The sequence below is a fragment of the Neodiprion fabricii genome, chromosome 4 (genome assembly GCF_021155785.1).
Source record: "Neodiprion fabricii isolate iyNeoFabr1 chromosome 4, iyNeoFabr1.1, whole genome shotgun sequence".
Lineage (NCBI taxonomy): Eukaryota > Metazoa > Arthropoda > Insecta > Hymenoptera > Diprionidae > Neodiprion > Neodiprion fabricii.
Window position 1 is genome coordinate 24,129,846 of NC_060242.1, and position 17,777 is coordinate 24,147,622.

The window sequence follows — 17,777 nt, forward strand, 5'->3', positions numbered from 1 at the left end:
GACGTTGCGGCTAATAGAGAAGAGCCGTCATCGTTGTCAGTTGGTTACAGTTTGTTACGAGTGGATTCGAGAGGCACGATTGGGTCAATCGGAGAACACCTACGTTACGTTTACGTTAAACGCGTTCTCCCCATTGCATCATATTCGATTGAACAAAGGTAAAACAAAATTGTGTCACGAAACGATTAATATCTAGCATTTTGATTCTTCAAACAATCTTGTGTTTCGACAGAACTAGAACGGTTAATTTTCATCTATTCGCCAGGTTTTCTCTCTGTTGGGACGACAAAATACGAAATAGATAGCCACAGTTGACAGTTGCTGGTTTGTGGTTAGCCTGTCTGTCACCGTCAGTACTTATCTATAGTTTTGATCTTTGTGTACTTTACCTAAGTAGCTGACAATTTCTTCCCAACGTTTTCTCTTTACTATTATTCATTCTTGGAAAAGAAATCGGGCTATACGAGTTCCGGAAAGACGGTATGCCACGGTACGAATCGTACGAATCATTTTAAACTACGTATATGCGTATCATGTATGTATCATGTATCTAATTTACGTTGTTGTCACTTGATTCTAATTACTACCAAAAGTCTTTGACTATCGCTGCAAATACCGCCCCTTTATCAAATTTTCCACATTGCTGCTTGCGATATTTAAATACTCTTTAATCTTGCACAATTTTTTATTCACGACTATCACACGTTACATGTGGTACATTATGTAAAAAGTGTATACCAGATCATTTAAATTTACTTTACAATCATTAAAGCACTGAATTCTAGCAAATATTCGGATTTACGATTATTGAATCAGGTCATTTAGCTTTCCATTTATGCATTAGACCACAATAATCAGAATTATAGAATGAGATGATGGAAAATTACCTTGTATGTATAATTACTTTCATAGTCTTATAATTTGTATATTCAGAATAAATGATCAATCAGATTTTATAGCTTTCTACTATTTACTATTTTATTGCCACACAAAGCAATTATTGATCAAGCTGAACAACGATGGTACTATTGTATTTACTTGAACCTACTATGTATGATTTACAAGAAATTAACCTCGAACACCATTCAGGAGCAAGAAACCAGTTAGAGGCTATTCCTTGTGTCGCCTGAGATTCTAAATTAATCCCCTTAACTTGGTAGATTGATTTTTTTACCTCAAACATTGAAATAACCTTCCACCAGAGAATAGGGGTATGGTTAAAGAATTTTCAAAAACAAAGGCATTGAAATTGATCGAACTAAGATTAAATAACTATTTCTAAGATGCGCATCTAATCACAATTAGTGAGAAATTTGGTTTATACGTTATAAATTTTAATGAGTCAAAGTTTTTAGTCGTAAACCAGTTTTGAACCCAGAGTTGTGTACTCATATCGTGAAATATTCACCTATTTGCACCAACTGCACAAGCGTTTCCTGATATTTTGGTATATTCCATTTTTGGATTTGGAATTTTAAACATACTGCCGGCACTTTGGTGCAGTATTTCACCATCACACTTTAGATAGTGGCTCTCTCAATGAATCAAACCATGTGAATTTGCTCTAATTGTCTAGCGTTACTATGAATTTCTTACCCATTATTCCATTTATTCATTATTGTATTCCATTTTTTCCACAAAATATATCTTATTTACTTTGAAATTACTACTGTTAAGTTTCAGTCGCTTTGCACATAATAATGTTTTACTTATTCATATATATGTATATTTACAGTGAATCTGAGACAAAAAATGCAAGGGATCATGAGAACCGAAAAGTTTAGATGACACAATGGAACTAAAAGTCTGGGTAGAGGGATTTCAACGTATTGTATGCGGGGTTACAGAAACAACGACATGTCAGGTTTGTAGAATTAGCTGTTACACAGCCATGGGTTTGTCATGTGTTCATATATATGGCAAGTTTCTTGCAATACATCTTTTTTACTTCAAGGATGTTGTATATGCACTGGCTCATGCAACAGGGCAGACAGGCAGATTTACCTTGGTTGAGCGTTGGCGAAACAACGAACGTCTCTTGGCCCCATATGAAAATCCACTCAAGGTAAGAACAACCTAACGCTTCTTTAGTTCTTTCTATCTTTTAGTAAATAAATTATAGCTAAATTGTTGCCTACCAGTTTTTTTCCCCTGTAGAAAAAATATCGTAGAAATATTCAGAGCATTTTCAGATAATTTTTGACTTCCCATAACTAACTTCACACTTTACTGGAAATGTTGTCATTACATGGCAGTTTTTAACAACATTCTTTTTTTCTTTCAAACGTCGCTAAAAAAAATGTCCACATTTCTAAGCTTCTGTTCAGGACTTCTCAACTATTTTATGTCGAAATTTTTGTTAATATGTCAGTCAGCCTCTACTGGTTCTTCTTGTTGCTGCAAATGTGTATCTAATCAAGCAGTTTTTGACCAGTAACTTGAGTAAATTCAATAATAAAAATGAAGAGTTCTTCTCTGAATGTACATATGAATAGTAAAATTGTTCGTACCGTACCGACATGATGTGAACAAATTCATTGATCCTATTACAGAATCTGACTAGATAATCAAAAGTAATTCCTGAATGATGCTAAAAATAATCCAGAGATGCTCAAGAAGAATTTAAATTGAACCAAATATTGAAAACAAAATAGTCCAACATTTCGAAAGTGAGTCATTTAGAATATTGGAGATACTGATCAGAAATATAATCACTTCAGATCAGTATACAAAAACTCTTTTCGAAAAGATGAAGTAGTTTTCAATTCGAATCGTAATACTGACATTAAATTAAATAAAAAGTAATGAAAGTGCAGAGACTTTACTCGGAAATTTATAGGAAAAACAATAAAACATTATCTGAATAACTCTGCAGAGCCCTGAACAATTAACTGCTAAATTTTTACAGAAAAACATTTCACCAAGGAATTCCTTAATAAGTACAAACTGTTTCATATATCAGACTACCCTACGAACTTTCACCAAGTTCTTGATACGATAAGTGTATTACATTGAAATATTGCTCTTTGTTGCTTCTGACAGATTTTACTGAAATGGGGAGAATACTCATCAGAAGTTCAGTTAATACTAAGAAGATCTTCGGATGGAAACAAACCGCAAGGTACTTTGGGTGCTCGCTGTACCCAAAGATCTCATCTAAATGGACTTCCTAGTAGCCACCCTGAAGGCACTTATTTTAAAGAAGGAAAACTTAGCGGAGCGGCAATCCAAGAGTGGCAAGATTTTACACGAAATCCAACAGTCTCTAATTCTCCGGAAGTTGATGAACCTAAGGGATTGGAACGTAACAGAGATATCAGAACATCACTCACATTCGGTGGACTTTGCAGTGCTGTACCAGAAAATACTTCAGAGGTAAGTATTGAGTCTGTACCCAATCACTTGATTCTTTGCTAAAAACTCTACCAACTCCAAAATCATTTGTCTGAATTTTTTTTATCTACAATAGGTAGAATATTTGGATTGCATATAGGACCACCTTTTCTCTAGGACAATAGATCTTTAATTCTAATAGACTTTTCGTTTTGATTTACATTTTTCATTATTATTTTGTGTAGCTTTTTTTATTGGTCTGAATTTTTTACATCTAATGGTCATGTAGAATACACTTACTGACAAGCTTTATTTATTCACCTTTCGTAGTAGTTCATTAATCTGTTGTGATAGTATACCAGACGTGGTAGAGTCAAAACAAATATGCAGTCAGATGTGACTCATACACACAATATTTATTTATCCAAAATATCTTTAATGAAATTTAAATTTGGTTGCTATTGTATGGAACTCACAACATAAATGTAACACACAAAGTTCTTACTAATAGTTCGAGTATTAATCATTAACTTTCTTTACTTTCTTAACATTCTGTGACTGGAATGCTATAGTTATTTAACAAGCGCCTATTCCATGGACAAATCAGGTTTAGTTATTTCCTTACATCTCAACTATGGTCTGATTGTAGACATTTTTCTGTAAATGATACTTATACAGAATAATGAGAGAATAATAATATCTCTCGCCCCTGACTAGTCCAAAAAAGTGGAGAAGTGACATGTCAGTTTATAACATCCCAACTCGTAATTTGAATTACGAACATACGACTTAATTATGTTTCTTACTTGTGTTTGAATTAGGTTCAAATGGAAAATGTGGCCATAGTTCAGCCTACACAGCAATTAAAATCAAAAGAACCAAGTGCACAAAAAGTTCAGCACAAACCAAGCCAGTCCCCGAACCGAGCAGGTAGCAGTGAATGTAAGTTTGTCGCCAAAGAATTGCTTATGACTTTTGAGATGAAGTTATTCATGTCACATTCTTCAAAGTCATTACTAATTTACTGAATAAATTATTTCAATAACACTGACATTTACTTATTTTCTTTCCTATTTTCTTAGACAATGCAACATACATGCAACAAAGGAAAGTTCGAGAAGTTCCTCCATACAGGGATCCACCTGGATTAGTTTCAGCTTTACCAAGGACGCTTCCGCCTTACAGAGAGCCACCCCCGCCAAACCTCAGCAGCCCTAGTAGATCTCAATTTTCGCCATTATCCAGTGGCGGGAGCCCACAGCTTCAGAAAGATGGTCAATCTTCTCCGAATAACTCGACAAAATTGAAGCGAAATCTGTTCAAGGTATACATTGTGCAAATTTATTCTTGAATGTTCACAAATCGTTTGTTCAAAACTGCTGTTAGATCTGACTTACTATCACATTTGACTTTATTTTAGTTATCTGTCATTTTTTAATTATATTATGCATCTATATGAACTCTATTTATTATTATTTTTCGTTAGGAATTTCACGAGCAGAAAAGTCAAACACCAATGAGTAATCCAGTACCAAGTCAGCCACAAAGTATGATGACTGTTGCATATACTCAACGATATGTTGAACTGGTAAGATTGGTTAACAGACAGCGTGACACCATTAACGCCCAGCAAGCAGATTTAACTAAGGTAGTAACTCTAATTATGCTCTGAAAATAAAAGACCCCACTCTTTCTGTCTAGTTTGTCATAACAATTAATTTGTTTTCAGTATGATGCAGAAATACTGTATTTCGAAACTAAAAATAAAGAACAAGTACATCAAATGGATTACATATCACACGAGGTGAATCGATTTGAATCAACGGGACGTATGCTCGAAGAACAGGTAGGCATCTCAAGTTATTATTTTCTAATAGTAATATTATACAAATAACAATACACTGCGAATATATCATTTGACACTAAGTTCATGTACGATTTTCGTTCTCAATTGCGTGATATAAGCTAGCAGAATAATAAAACTAGAAACTCAAGATATAATGATACAAGAAAATTTTCACACATAAGTACGAACACAATATTGCAATCTGAACTATAAATTTTACCTTCAGTCGAAACTTTATTCTTTATAGTTTAGTTAGTCTCATGCATAGCGTTAATAGACGACTCATAATACTATTTTTAACCGTGTATGTTTCAGTTAAAAGAACTAGCTCATGTAGAAGAGGAAAGTGAAATAGTGCGGCAGCAAGAAAAAACTTTAAAGTCCGAAATAACATTGCTAAGATCGAAGCTTGCAAATTGTGAAACAGAACTGTTGCAGTGCAAAAATAAAATTAGGTACCATCATGCCTCTGAAATTAATAATATTTGTCGAAACATTTCATCATATAAGCATAGATAACAAGTAGAAACATCGTCTGGCCTAACCAACTTCCTGTCATTCCCGTTTTATACAAAAATCAAAATCTTAGACACTAAGTTTTGATTTTCGCGAATAACTCAGGGGTAATATCTAATCATTTTTTATTTCGATGAAGCCAAACCTAAGAATCCGATTTCAATTGAACTGGTCCACCCATTTCTGTGCTAGAACTGAGCAAAAAAAAAACTTACTTAATGCAAATAATTCAGGAATGGCGTGGTCCAAATAAAAAAAAATCTGCTCATCCGTTCTCCAGTTATTGTTGGACAAAAATTGGTTACAGGCATAATTACACACGCTCACTCACACAAATATTCACCTGAAAATGGTTGGAGGTGATTCTCTGATTTCAAAACATGGACATCTAGCGAAAACTCAACTTTTCATTTTTTGGCTGATTGTGACAACTTACCTTCTCTTCTTTGAAAACAGAGAAGCAGGATGTTACCAATGTGAAGATTTCCCTGCACTCGATTTGATGAATATATTTTGTAAAAAAAAAAAGTCATTTAACATTTATATAGGTACAACTCGTTTGAAAAATTCTGCAATTCACTATCCACACAATTGTTTATTTTTGTCTCTCGCTTTTGTATCGCTTAAGTCCAAATGAATTCTTTCAAATTCAGACTGGTGATAGAAGAGCTTGCATCGGAACAACATGCGATGAGTCGTGAGGTAGACGAAAGGAAAATAATGGAACGAAAGATAATAGGAGAAGTGGAACACTTGCAATCTGAAGTTGAACATGCAAAGCGATCGGCAGAACTCGTTACACAGTGCGCTGAATCTCTGAAATTAGAAGTGGCTAGTTTAGAATCAACTATTGTTGAGAAAAAGGTACAGGTCGAACGCCTGGTAGCTGATATGAAGGAAGCCAACTTACAGAGTCTTGCCGTTGCGTCACAGGATGATCAGATCAAACATTTACTTGAAGGTGAAATATTCATGCCATACATTTTAATGTTTCAACAGTTCATTGATAATTAGCAGTAACTCGTAGCGGAACATTTCATAAATTGAAAGTAATGCACACTAAATATTATTCGTTCTAGGCGCACTGAAACCAGGAAGTACACGGAAAATGATAGGATCCCCGAGACAGCTTGAAACTGCCGTTCCTACCAGTAAAAACCCACATGGTGTTTGGGTTTAAAATTTAAACACCGTCTCATATGTGACCTGTGTACGCAATGCAAATGCAAACATTAAATAAGAGTATTTCAATCGGCTGTTGCCAATATACGTGATACACACATACACGGACGAAAAATCGATTACAAAGCAATAACTGAAGTAGCTTTTTCTGAAAAATTGTCCTCTATTTCAAGATGCACAACGACTAAGGGTGGAATCAGTATGATCAAAATATATTCTTTTTTTATCACGTGGCCTATCTGGTAGATTTGTAAGTTTCTACACTGTCTAATAGTAAAATAATAAAAGCACATTGTTTGCACTCTGCACAGATGTTTCACACTTTTCTACGCGGTAAAACCCGCTTGTATAGAGTTTGTAGTAGTCTTATATGTATACATATCTTTGAAATATTTTGTGAAAGCATATCTCTATTTTCTAACTCAATCTCGCAACCAATTATAGTCGAGGCAATATTCTAAATATACCTACGTTGCCTAATGAAGAAATACTTTTTGATTCTTTATAGAGCAATGAAAAAAAACATTACTTTTGTTTGTAAGCCTGAATGTACAATTTAATAAGAGATTGTTATTGCGTGGTAGCATGACAATACGATAATGTATAGGTCTGTGCAAGTAATAAACTATGTAATTTCATTTAATTATACACATAGGAGTCAGGAAATCGATCCTAACACGTTGAGTATACATTAGCTGATATAGCACCACGAAACCAATTAATCTATATGAAGCATTATCTTGTAAGATTCACGAACAACGTCGAGGTTAAAACTTTCTGCTTTGTATGCTAAATTGTAATATCAATTGATTCTTAATTCACAATCCAGTAATTTTAAACGAAACTCTGCTGTTCATTAGAACCTTCATTGCTAGTTCTAGTTGAATTTTTAAAAATGCAAGACATAGTCATTCCTAAAACTTCTTGAAAATTATTATTAGATTTCACTGTCAAAATTGAAAAAACATAATTATGTCAGCGCAATTCTTATAGCTCTTATTAAGTTCATGATTATTTATGTTGAATTAATAAGCTGGTACGTCATCTGATGTGTAATGCCATAATGCACCATGGCTCAGCAACCACCTGTATGCTGGTCTTTAGTACTAAAGTACCTTGAACCACCGACTTATATGCCATTTAAAGCCATTACGTTTAAGAGTTGTTACAATCGTTGATAAGTATAACAATGCAAGGTAACTCCAAAAATTTCTTCATCTCAAAAATCGTTCAGAAGACATAATTTTCTTCAAATTAAACTATATTGCATAATGTCGTGGTAGGAAAACTTTACACTATGTACAACAAAGAGTATGACATTAAATTTTGCAGTATGTATCCCGAATGGTAATAGAATATCATAAATTTCTAGTACATGTGTACTAACTAATAAAGACATTATTTCAAGATGATAAATTCAGACGAAATTTAAAAATTTTTATAAAAAAAAGACATGATTTTATTAATACGGCTATCAAAAATCTAGAGAATAAAGACTGAACAGTTATTTGAATTTATGAGTGGAATACAAACCCGCGAGTACAGCCGTACAGAAATAATTTAATCGTATAATTTTCGGACTGATATAATTCTGCAATAATTTCTTATTGGTAATATCTGTGCAAAACAATTTTTTTATTTTGTACTTTGTTCAGGGTGTCTACTGCTTCTTATATATCCTAAAATCCTCAAGTCATCCTGGATTACAAAAATTGTTCCACAAGTTATCGAAAAATCCTGGAATCATTTGTATTATCCTGAAAAAGTTGACGTGATACAGTTTTTATTGAAAACTGCAATATTTGATTAGTGACACGCGGCCTTTTTACGTAAAGTTTAATTCGTCATGCCTCTAGAGCATATGCTTAATACCTACAGATATGTGAATTACTTTATTCAACACGTAACCAACTCATCCTATTTTTAAAAATTCATAAGAAAACGAAATTAAGGACCTAGAATTTTTCTATAAGTTATCCTGGAAACTCCTGGAATAGTCCTGAAATCTCAATTCTCGATTGCAGTAGACACCCTGTCTATTGTATTCATTAATATACATGTATGACAGCCTATTAAGTGTATTCGTCTATTAGCCTGATTATTGTGTCTCAATACTACTTGTGTTGAATATTTCGGATGATATCAACTGTGATTCCCATGGTTTCGATATAGCTTTTCGTATTCACATTTCAATACACAATTGTGTGTTAAAATTAATAACGAGTAATATTATAGCCTTCTGAATCACTGAAAGAATTATTTTCTTCCCATTCAATTAGTAGATAATCATATGTACTGACATACAAATAATTATTAGAAAATATTTATTCCATTCATTAGTTTCATATGAATTTTGATTACAGCAGATTGAATGTTATTCATGTAGAATTGAAAGTTGGCGGCTTGAAGAGTTTTGAATTCAATTTTCTTTCCTACAAAGCCTCACTGCGCTGTAAAAAGAAATGTTTGAACTCATAGGAGTGCTTATACCTTGATTATTAGCTGAAAAAATTGTAGCTTATTAAAACGAATCTTTAAAACGATTGTAATTTTTATATATTATAATAGATATTTTTATCAGTTTTATTGTAAGTAAAGTTTCTTACTAGAACAATACTAAATTATATATCACGGTCTAATACAATCTGCATAATTCATAAGTAATTACAATTTTATCTAGTACCACGAAAGTATATTATAAAGTTCAATTAAAAAAAAAATATATATATATATACATATATGTATTATATATACATACAAACATATCCAAGATATGTGATCAAAAATTAAAATGATCCCACTTAGTAATTATCATGCATATACAAGCCCACTGCCATTATTATTATTATTATTATTATTATCGTTGTTGTTATTATCATTATTGGTTTTATCCTCATAAATAAGTAAAAATTACACAATAGTTTATATCCCCATTACGGTTTATCGTATTTTTGCATCATTTTATGATTGTTTTAATTTATGCAAATATAATTGAAGCAAAATATTGCTACAGAAAAATTGAATGTATTGTTTGTTAAAAAATGAATACAATATATTATTCCAATAAAAAACTCTTCACATTATTTTTCATCTGCGGTATGATAACATTTTTTGTCTGGAAATAGAACTGCCATAATATGAATTTCCACCCTTGAGAGGCAATAATGGTTGATTAAATGAATATAAGGTGACAAGAACCTATAGTGGTCTCATGAAGAATCATTGATATTTAGTGTTTCGATTTGATCTTCAAACAATCAGTCCCCATCATCTCGCGAATAAATACAGTAAATATTTTCCGAAGTTTGATATCGTGTGAAACCTTTACGAAATTATTAATATACTTGTACTAGGTGAAATTCTGATTTTCAATTCAGTGTTTAAAAAACTTTAAGGGGGTGGTTTACTTGATTACGACGTTCTCGTATAAATCTCCAAATACCGAAATCACGTATCTCAAGCGCGAAAAAAGGGCCCAACAGCCCCATTTTATACGCAATTCTGAACAAACACACTCCGATATAATTTCATTTGACGCAGAAATAAAGAAATGGTATGGATTCTAAGAAATCGCAATAGTAAATTCGTAGAATTCATGCCATTTCTTTATTTCTGCATTAATTGAAAATGTATTGTATCGTTTTTGTTCAGCATTACCTTCTTCACGTTTGAGATATGCGGACTTTGATATTTGGAGGTACATTCGCCAATGTCGAAATCGACCAGGGTACCCGCTTAAGGTACTGTACTCAACATTTTATTGGTCCCGTCAATTCGACGATATAATACACGATTGGGTAAATATCTAGCGTTTTGCGATTTAGGTGCATATATGACAACCGCTAAGAACGCGTGATGATGCGGGTAATTATACATTTTTAATATCTAACTAAAACGGTTGGTTCCGTTAGTTTCGTGTTGCGTGGCACATTTTTGCTAGTAGTGTGCTTAGGTCCGAATTTATTGGCCAATCAGATTCAACCTGTATCGTCTTTTAGTGAAATCGGCATTGGCTCGATATAGGCGGTAGTGTCAGTTTGCAACTGTCAATGAATATTTTTCAAACTCTTATTCCTTTAAAGGAAATAATAGTAAAGAAATACAGAAGGGATTTTTTACGATATTTATTTTTTTCCGATATGAAGCATACAAAAATGTTACGTGTGGAACGTGAAAGTAAGTGAATATTCGGACAACTATAGTATTGAGTATTCAGAACGGCCAAGCATCCAAGACTATAGTTGTAAAAACGATCGAACTGCTGTTTGATTAGAAATTAGGATTTACACGATATTGTTTTTACTACAATAAATCCCTGATTTGAATGTTTTGACCGGTATTTTTTTTTTGTTAGTCTTTACCAGCAAATTGATACTTATGTGGTCTTCGATGTCATACATCATACGATGTCTGGTCATTTATTCCTCTAGGTATGAGTGTATCAAATTTGAGTAATATTATTTGGATTAGAAAATCTGAATACATCCCACAATAATGCCCATAAAGTCGACACCAGCACAAAGATTGGCAAATTTCTGTGAAGCACGAAATATTTTTTCTCGATATGAAGCGGTCTTAACATCAATGAAACTTATAGGATATATCAATTATATCACCTCACATACCGTGTAAAATTTTCAATAAAAATCACGAAAATTGGGTTTCCCTAATTTTCGAAAAACGAACGTCGTTTCGTCAGTTTTCGAAAATCTTGAACTTTCTCTGCATATTTCAAAAGAGTGCAAGAAACTCTACAAAATTTGACCAAGATCTTGGGATATGTTCCGATATACACTACGAGCACTGTTCAGTGCTCTTACTGATCAAGTTTAATTAATGCTCATCGAAAAATACTGTACAGGCTGCCCATGGGTAAAGCCTCGATGGCGAAGCGTACCAACAACAGAAAATTCGGATGTCACGTGACAAGTGGGACGTACGCTATTGGCTGGAACATCTGGATTCAAACATTAGAATCCGTTGCCCGTTCAACACGAAACAGCAGCCAGTTGAGGGCGAGTAACCAAGAGAAGCGGCCTTCGGTGTTACTACGTGTCTTATAACTGTGATTTTAACCGATTTCTAAGTTTTATACCTATACTGGACTGTGGCTCGAATTACCCGGAACAACAAAGATGTCTAAACATGACAAAGACAACGTTATTCCCGATATAATCCACGATGGAAATACGGGAAAGAGCTATATTAAGGGTCGTTTCTTCGGAAAGGTGAGTCTCCTCGAATATTAATCAACGTGTTGTCTCTCTTGCATCCTTCCCAAGCCGAAAAATAGCAAAATCCTCGATCGCCGGCTTTGAGGGCGAAGCCAAAAATGAGTCGATCCTAAAGCCATTTCAACTTTCTGGGAATCAGTAGATTGAAGGCGAATTGATCAAACAATCAGATTCTGACACAAACACATTAATTCCTTCGAACAGTATTGCGGGACAACTGATTTATCGTTATTACTCTCTTCTTTTCCGATTAATCATTCTTCTCTGTATTACACATCAATCTAAATCTTTCGTTCATGTTTTCTTTATTCCTTACAACTAATTACACTACGTTTTGCATGCAGTGTCAATAGTCCTGATTCGGGCTTCTGCAAGGTCAAATTTTTGAACACTATGCCACCATCAAGCCCATTGTTGATTTTCTGTTGTGCCCGGAAATATATGCTCTGAGAAATTGATGTTATTACTGGTGGATTAAGTACAAAACGTCATTCGTCATACAGCTTTCAGCCTTTCACCTAGATATATCCAAACACTTGTTGCTCTTAGCCTTGTAATGTTTTTCAAAAAAACATTGCTGTATTCAAAACCCCATCAAGCATTACATTAGCAGTAACTTACCATTCGAAATTTAATTGCTAATTTCACATAACATGCCCGCAAATGTTAGATAGAATTATTATTTGCCCAAAAGATATCTTTTAACAGTAAAGTAGAGCGTATTAGTTACCCCGTGAATTCTGATGTACCTTCAGTTCTAGGCTTCCTAATAATTTCATTTAAGCAAAACAGAATTTTGTGAAACAACTTTGTAATATTTTAAGGAATCATTTGATTAATAAAATAGTGTTTAAGATGAATCTTATGAATGAAAATTTTATACTTTATAATGAGGAATGATCACAAAAAATATGTTGTGGCGAATCTGTATTGTGTTATATTTTTTCTAGGGTGGATTTGCAAAATGTTACGAGATCAAGGAATCGAAGTCTCATCATGTATTTGCTGGAAAAATTGTACCCAAATCAATACTGACAAAAGTCAATCAGCGTGACAAAATGACGCAGGAAATACATATTCATCAAAGTCTCACACACAGACATATCGTCGGGTTTCATGGATTCTTTGAAGATATCCAAAATATTTATATCATATTGGAACTTTGTCGTAAAAGGGTAAAGATTTCACATCAACATTTTATATTTTATGCATCTTTTCAGAGAAAGCCATATTACTTTTTCAAATGTAAGGAATATACGTTTAATTCATGTAAGACTTTTAATCACCATTTTCTTGTTTGCACAATATCAGACACACTTTCCTCCAGTATACAAATTGGAATACCATGGCGATATATATCTGATTCGTTATACTTATTCTTTCAGTCAATGATGGAGTTGCACAAAAGAAGGAAAGCTCTGACAGAGTGTGAAACACGCTATTACATGAAACAGATCTTGGATGGTGTCGCCTATCTGCACAAGAATAAAATAATACATCGAGATCTGAAACTAGGGAACCTTTTCCTAGATGACGAATTACAAGTAAAAATAGGTGACTTCGGATTAGCTACAAAACTAGAACATGATGGAGAAAGGAAAAAGTAATCTCCTTATTCAATTATTATTATACGTTTATGGGGATCAAGTTTGTAATGTTAACATGGTGATAATTGAAAAATTCATTTCTTTCATTCCTAAAGTTCCAAAATAGGTACTTAAGAAAAACCTTTGTTATGTTAATGTTATCCACTTCAAGCTTTATTTAGAGACATAATTGATCTAAAACTTATTCCAAGTAGCTGGTCTTCGAATGTTAATAAACTACTTTGATTTAATTTCGGAAAATAGAACTTTGTGCGGAACTCCAAATTACATAGCTCCAGAAATTCTGATGAAATCTGGGCATTCCTATGAAGTTGACATCTGGAGTATCGGATGTATAATGTACACTCTTCTTGTGGGAAAACCACCTTTCGAAACATCAAGCCTCAGGGAAACATATGCTAGGATAAAACAAGTGCAATACAAAACTCCAGCTTTTCTAAGCAAAGCTGCAATGAATATGATTGCCAACATGCTTCAAGGGAATCCCACTAAACGGCCCAGTGTTAACAAACTGATCAAAGATGTATTCTTCACATCTGGTATAAATTTTTACTTTCTCAGGTTAAAATTCATAAATTAGAAGCATAAACAGCTGCTTCGTACAGAAATAACCAATTTCTCAAAAGTGAATGGTACCGTACGATTTAAGTGTACAAATGAGTTGTCTGAAAGTCAAGAAATTAAATTCGTTATTATTTACCAAATTCATAGGATTCTTGCCAACAAGTCTTCCAATATCTTGCCTCACAATGGCACCTCGTATGGATGCATTGGAAATGCACAATCAGCGTAAGCCGTTAACTGAAATGAATGGAAATGGATGTGGAGATATAAATGATGTCCTATTCAGAGTTCCGCAAAGTCCTGCTCTCAAGGGTAAAGGTATCGAAATGAGTGAAGAAAAAAAATTGGGTCTCGATATAAAGAAGATGTTACTCACACTAAAAGAACAATTAGCAACTGTACTCAAAACTAAGCCTGCTGTGGACCTCATCGCTTTTGGAGGTACATAGACATATATGACGCCACACGAAAAGTAGTAAATTCACATACTATTCCAGCCACAAATATTACACTACTAACAACCAGTTTTAATTTCACTAATTGATACTGTATATTTCCAATACAGAACGGCCAAGATCCTATCAGATTACCCTGGAAACATCAGGCATGGTTCTTCCAATCCGTGTATAATATTAATATACAATGTGTTTTTGTTCAGTAATCAATGCTTCTATTGCTGCAAATTGAGGACCTATAACAGGGTGGCGACAGACTAAGAAATCCAGGAATAGTCAGGAAATTTCGTCTATCGGGAAAAGTCAGGGAATTATGATGGATTGTAGGGAAAAAACATACTTTTTTTTTATAATTCGTTTTCAGTCTTCAGCTATGCTTCGTAAATTCAGTTAATCTAACTTTCAGAAATGGTATTGTTTAATCTCTAATTATTTTGTGTTAAACAAAGCAATACTATTTGTTTTTTAGATCCAAATTTATATATTCAAGGTGCGCAATTTCGCGAGATTTCGGTCATAAAAGCTGCCCAATATTACTTAAGTTTTGTGGGAAAACTTCAAAGAATTCTGAATTTTCTGATGGGAAAAGTCAGAGTTTTATTTGAGCAAAATTGTCGCCACCCTATTATATCTACTTATTTCCAATATTTAAGACTACAATCATTACAACTGAATCGTTTTAGTTTGAAACAGGTCACCAACATTCTAAGTAAAAATAATCAGTGAAAATTGTCCTGGTCAATTATCAAATTTTCGTAGCATGACTAGAAACTTTGCTCGTTTGAATTACCTTTATTCATTTTTAATCAACATATATCTGAATTTCATGCAGAAGTATCTCTATTACAGCAGATTGTTGAGTGTATCTGACTTTTTGATTGAAAACAAAGTAGATGTACATGTAAATTATTTTCACAAAACATCACCATACTTGTTATCTGGAATTGCTTTATTTGAGTCTGTATAAATACTTTGACTCTTATTTATTACCTGTTCTATTATCAACCAGTGATAAAAATGTTGGTCAGTTAAATGCATGACAGTAACAATATTGATGTGCACTGTTTCCCTGTGAATGAATTGCTGTTAACAGAGAAATTATTTGATACAAGTGTGTATTCTTTCTGTCAATACCTATTTAAGGTGAACAAAATTCCATTGCTCTTGAACTTATTGCTGTTGTACTATAAGCAGTCTCTCTCTTAAGGTTCACACCTACTAAATTTGACGTATTTAGAGTGCATTTCGCTTTATTTTGGTGTTTTCTGAAGTTGAATGAGTAACTTTTCAACGTGAAATTTTTTTTTCGTCGTCATCGATGGTTCAACAACTCATCTCTGTCTTCCATTGTTAAACACACATTGTATATTGATGTGTACGATACTAGATTTTTCAACGTGAACTCCAATGACGTGGTGTTTTTTTCTTTGTTTCTTTCTTTCTTCAACTACTTTAGATGAGATGACAGATCCAGATGCACAACCATTTGTTTGGATCAGTAAATGGGTGGACTACTCAGACAAATATGGCTTTGGATACCAATTATCTGACGAAGGAGTTGGTGTGATGTACAACGACGGAACACGTCTGATAATGCTTGCGAACGGTTTCAATGTTCATTACATAAATCGTGAAGGATCAGAAGAATACCATACAGTTAAGGACTATCCGGGTCACCTGGACAAGAAGATGAAGCTGTTGAACTACTTTCAACGTTACATGAATGAACATCTAATGAAAGCTGGGGGATCGGTGGCTGTTAAGCAAAGTGATTCAATGTCCAGGATTCCCTACATGCATCAGTGGTTTAGAACGCAAAGCGCTGTAGTTATGCAGCTGACTAATGGATCTGTACAAGTAATTATAACTCACACAGTTTTTCTTTTTCATCTCTGACATCCATCTGTTTGTACAATGTGAAAAAATTGTGGAGTTCGTATGAACATTGTGACTGGCCAGTGTTGCATAAATATATATGTCAACTACTTTTTTTTCAGATAAACTTCTTAGACCACACCAAGATCATAATGTGTCCTTTGATGGCTGCCGTCACATACATTGATAGTGAGAAAAACTTCCGAACTTTCAGATTCCAAACGATTCAACAACATGGTTGCACTTCTGGACTAGCAAAGAACTTAGCTTACGCTCATGAAAAAGTTGGTTTTATGCTGGTTACTCCGCAATCACGATAGTTTCATAACTCAATCTAGTACTGATTAAAATAATTAAGCTAATGATTAACCATATTATCATCCAACGGACGAGTAAGCGACGCCACATTCAATGCAAGAAATTTTAATGTCTCTCAACTTTTTTGAAGACACTTTTTATAATTACTGCTAGCTAGGTATCCAGACAGCCTGTTGTTAATTTTAATTATGTATTATTTTTTATGGATAGGTCTATAGTATTTTTCTATAAGCTTTTTTTTATGTGTCGAAAAGTGAGAAAAGTAGTAGGTAGAAGTTGATAAAAAGAAAAACCAAGAAAGTGGAAGAAACTTTTGTGATCATTGAATGATATTTCTAAGCACAAAACGAATAACTATTGAACTTTTAAGTGCGGATGAAATTAATTATATGTGATCCCACCTTAATAAGATATATACGTACACATCATGCATTTTCAAAGCTGGAACTTAATATGATTGTGCTTTCTGAGGACACAGAATACTGGCACTTAGTAAGGTCATTTATTTCAAAAGTACAATAAGCGTGCTACCTCAGATTATTATTTAAATTTTAACAAGTTCAAGCAGGCCAACATTTCTGTTCCAAGGATTCGAAAAAGGGGGTTCTATAATAATTATAAATTAAGAGTTGGAAGAAAATGAAGAACTATTACAATAGATCAGTATCTGTACGTTATCCTTGTAAGGTATCTCAATTGACTTGTTTAAATTTAAGCAACTGTACATACGTAGTGGTTAATTACGTCTTAAAAGGAGTACGATGAATACAAATACTAATCTTCAGAAACCAAAAGCTTCAATATTTCTAATTACGGAGATGAAAATTTTCACTACTACTTTATATTT

At 33.5% G+C, this 17,777-nt stretch overlaps 2 protein-coding genes and 1 long non-coding RNA gene across 5 annotated transcripts; 2 read left to right on the forward strand and 1 right to left on the reverse strand.

The window, feature by feature from the left end:
• Window positions 1–13: 13 nt before the first annotated feature.
• Window positions 14–8,297, forward strand: LOC124179986 (ras association domain-containing protein 8). Of its 3 annotated transcripts, none has more exons than XM_046564921.1 (11): window positions 14–158; window positions 1,736–1,864; window positions 1,955–2,065; window positions 3,043–3,375; window positions 4,155–4,275; window positions 4,416–4,657; window positions 4,820–4,981; window positions 5,063–5,179; window positions 5,495–5,634; window positions 6,349–6,656; window positions 6,775–8,297. In XM_046564921.1, the coding sequence occupies exons 2-11, from the start codon at window positions 1,793–1,795 to the stop codon at window positions 6,873–6,875; spliced, it is 1,707 nt and encodes a 568-aa protein (XP_046420877.1). In that variant the 5' UTR covers window positions 14–158; window positions 1,736–1,792; the 3' UTR covers window positions 6,876–8,297. The 3 variants fall into 3 exon arrangements, with proteins under 3 accessions (XP_046420877.1, XP_046420879.1, XP_046420878.1); XM_046564923.1 differs by lacking the exon at window positions 14–158 and adding an exon at window positions 182–535; XM_046564922.1 differs by lacking the exon at window positions 14–158 and adding an exon at window positions 182–490.
• Window positions 8,298–8,853: 556 nt separating this feature from the next.
• LOC124179995 lies at window positions 8,854–11,709 on the reverse strand. Its single transcript, XR_006870184.1, has 2 exons — window positions 11,503–11,709; window positions 8,854–11,412 (listed from the first exon to the last, which is right to left on the reverse strand). It is a non-coding gene; the product is annotated as an uncharacterized LOC124179995 (long non-coding RNA).
• A 153-nt stretch (window positions 11,710–11,862) lies between these two features.
• On the forward strand, window positions 11,863–17,718 carry LOC124179985 (serine/threonine-protein kinase polo). Its single transcript, XM_046564920.1, has 7 exons — window positions 11,863–12,105; window positions 13,062–13,286; window positions 13,497–13,714; window positions 13,962–14,257; window positions 14,430–14,723; window positions 16,194–16,594; window positions 16,735–17,718. Exons 1-7 carry the CDS (start codon window positions 12,013–12,015, stop codon window positions 16,930–16,932), a joined length of 1,725 nt encoding a protein of 574 aa, XP_046420876.1. The 5' UTR covers window positions 11,863–12,012; the 3' UTR covers window positions 16,933–17,718.
• The last annotated feature ends 59 nt before the right edge of the window (window positions 17,719–17,777 follow it).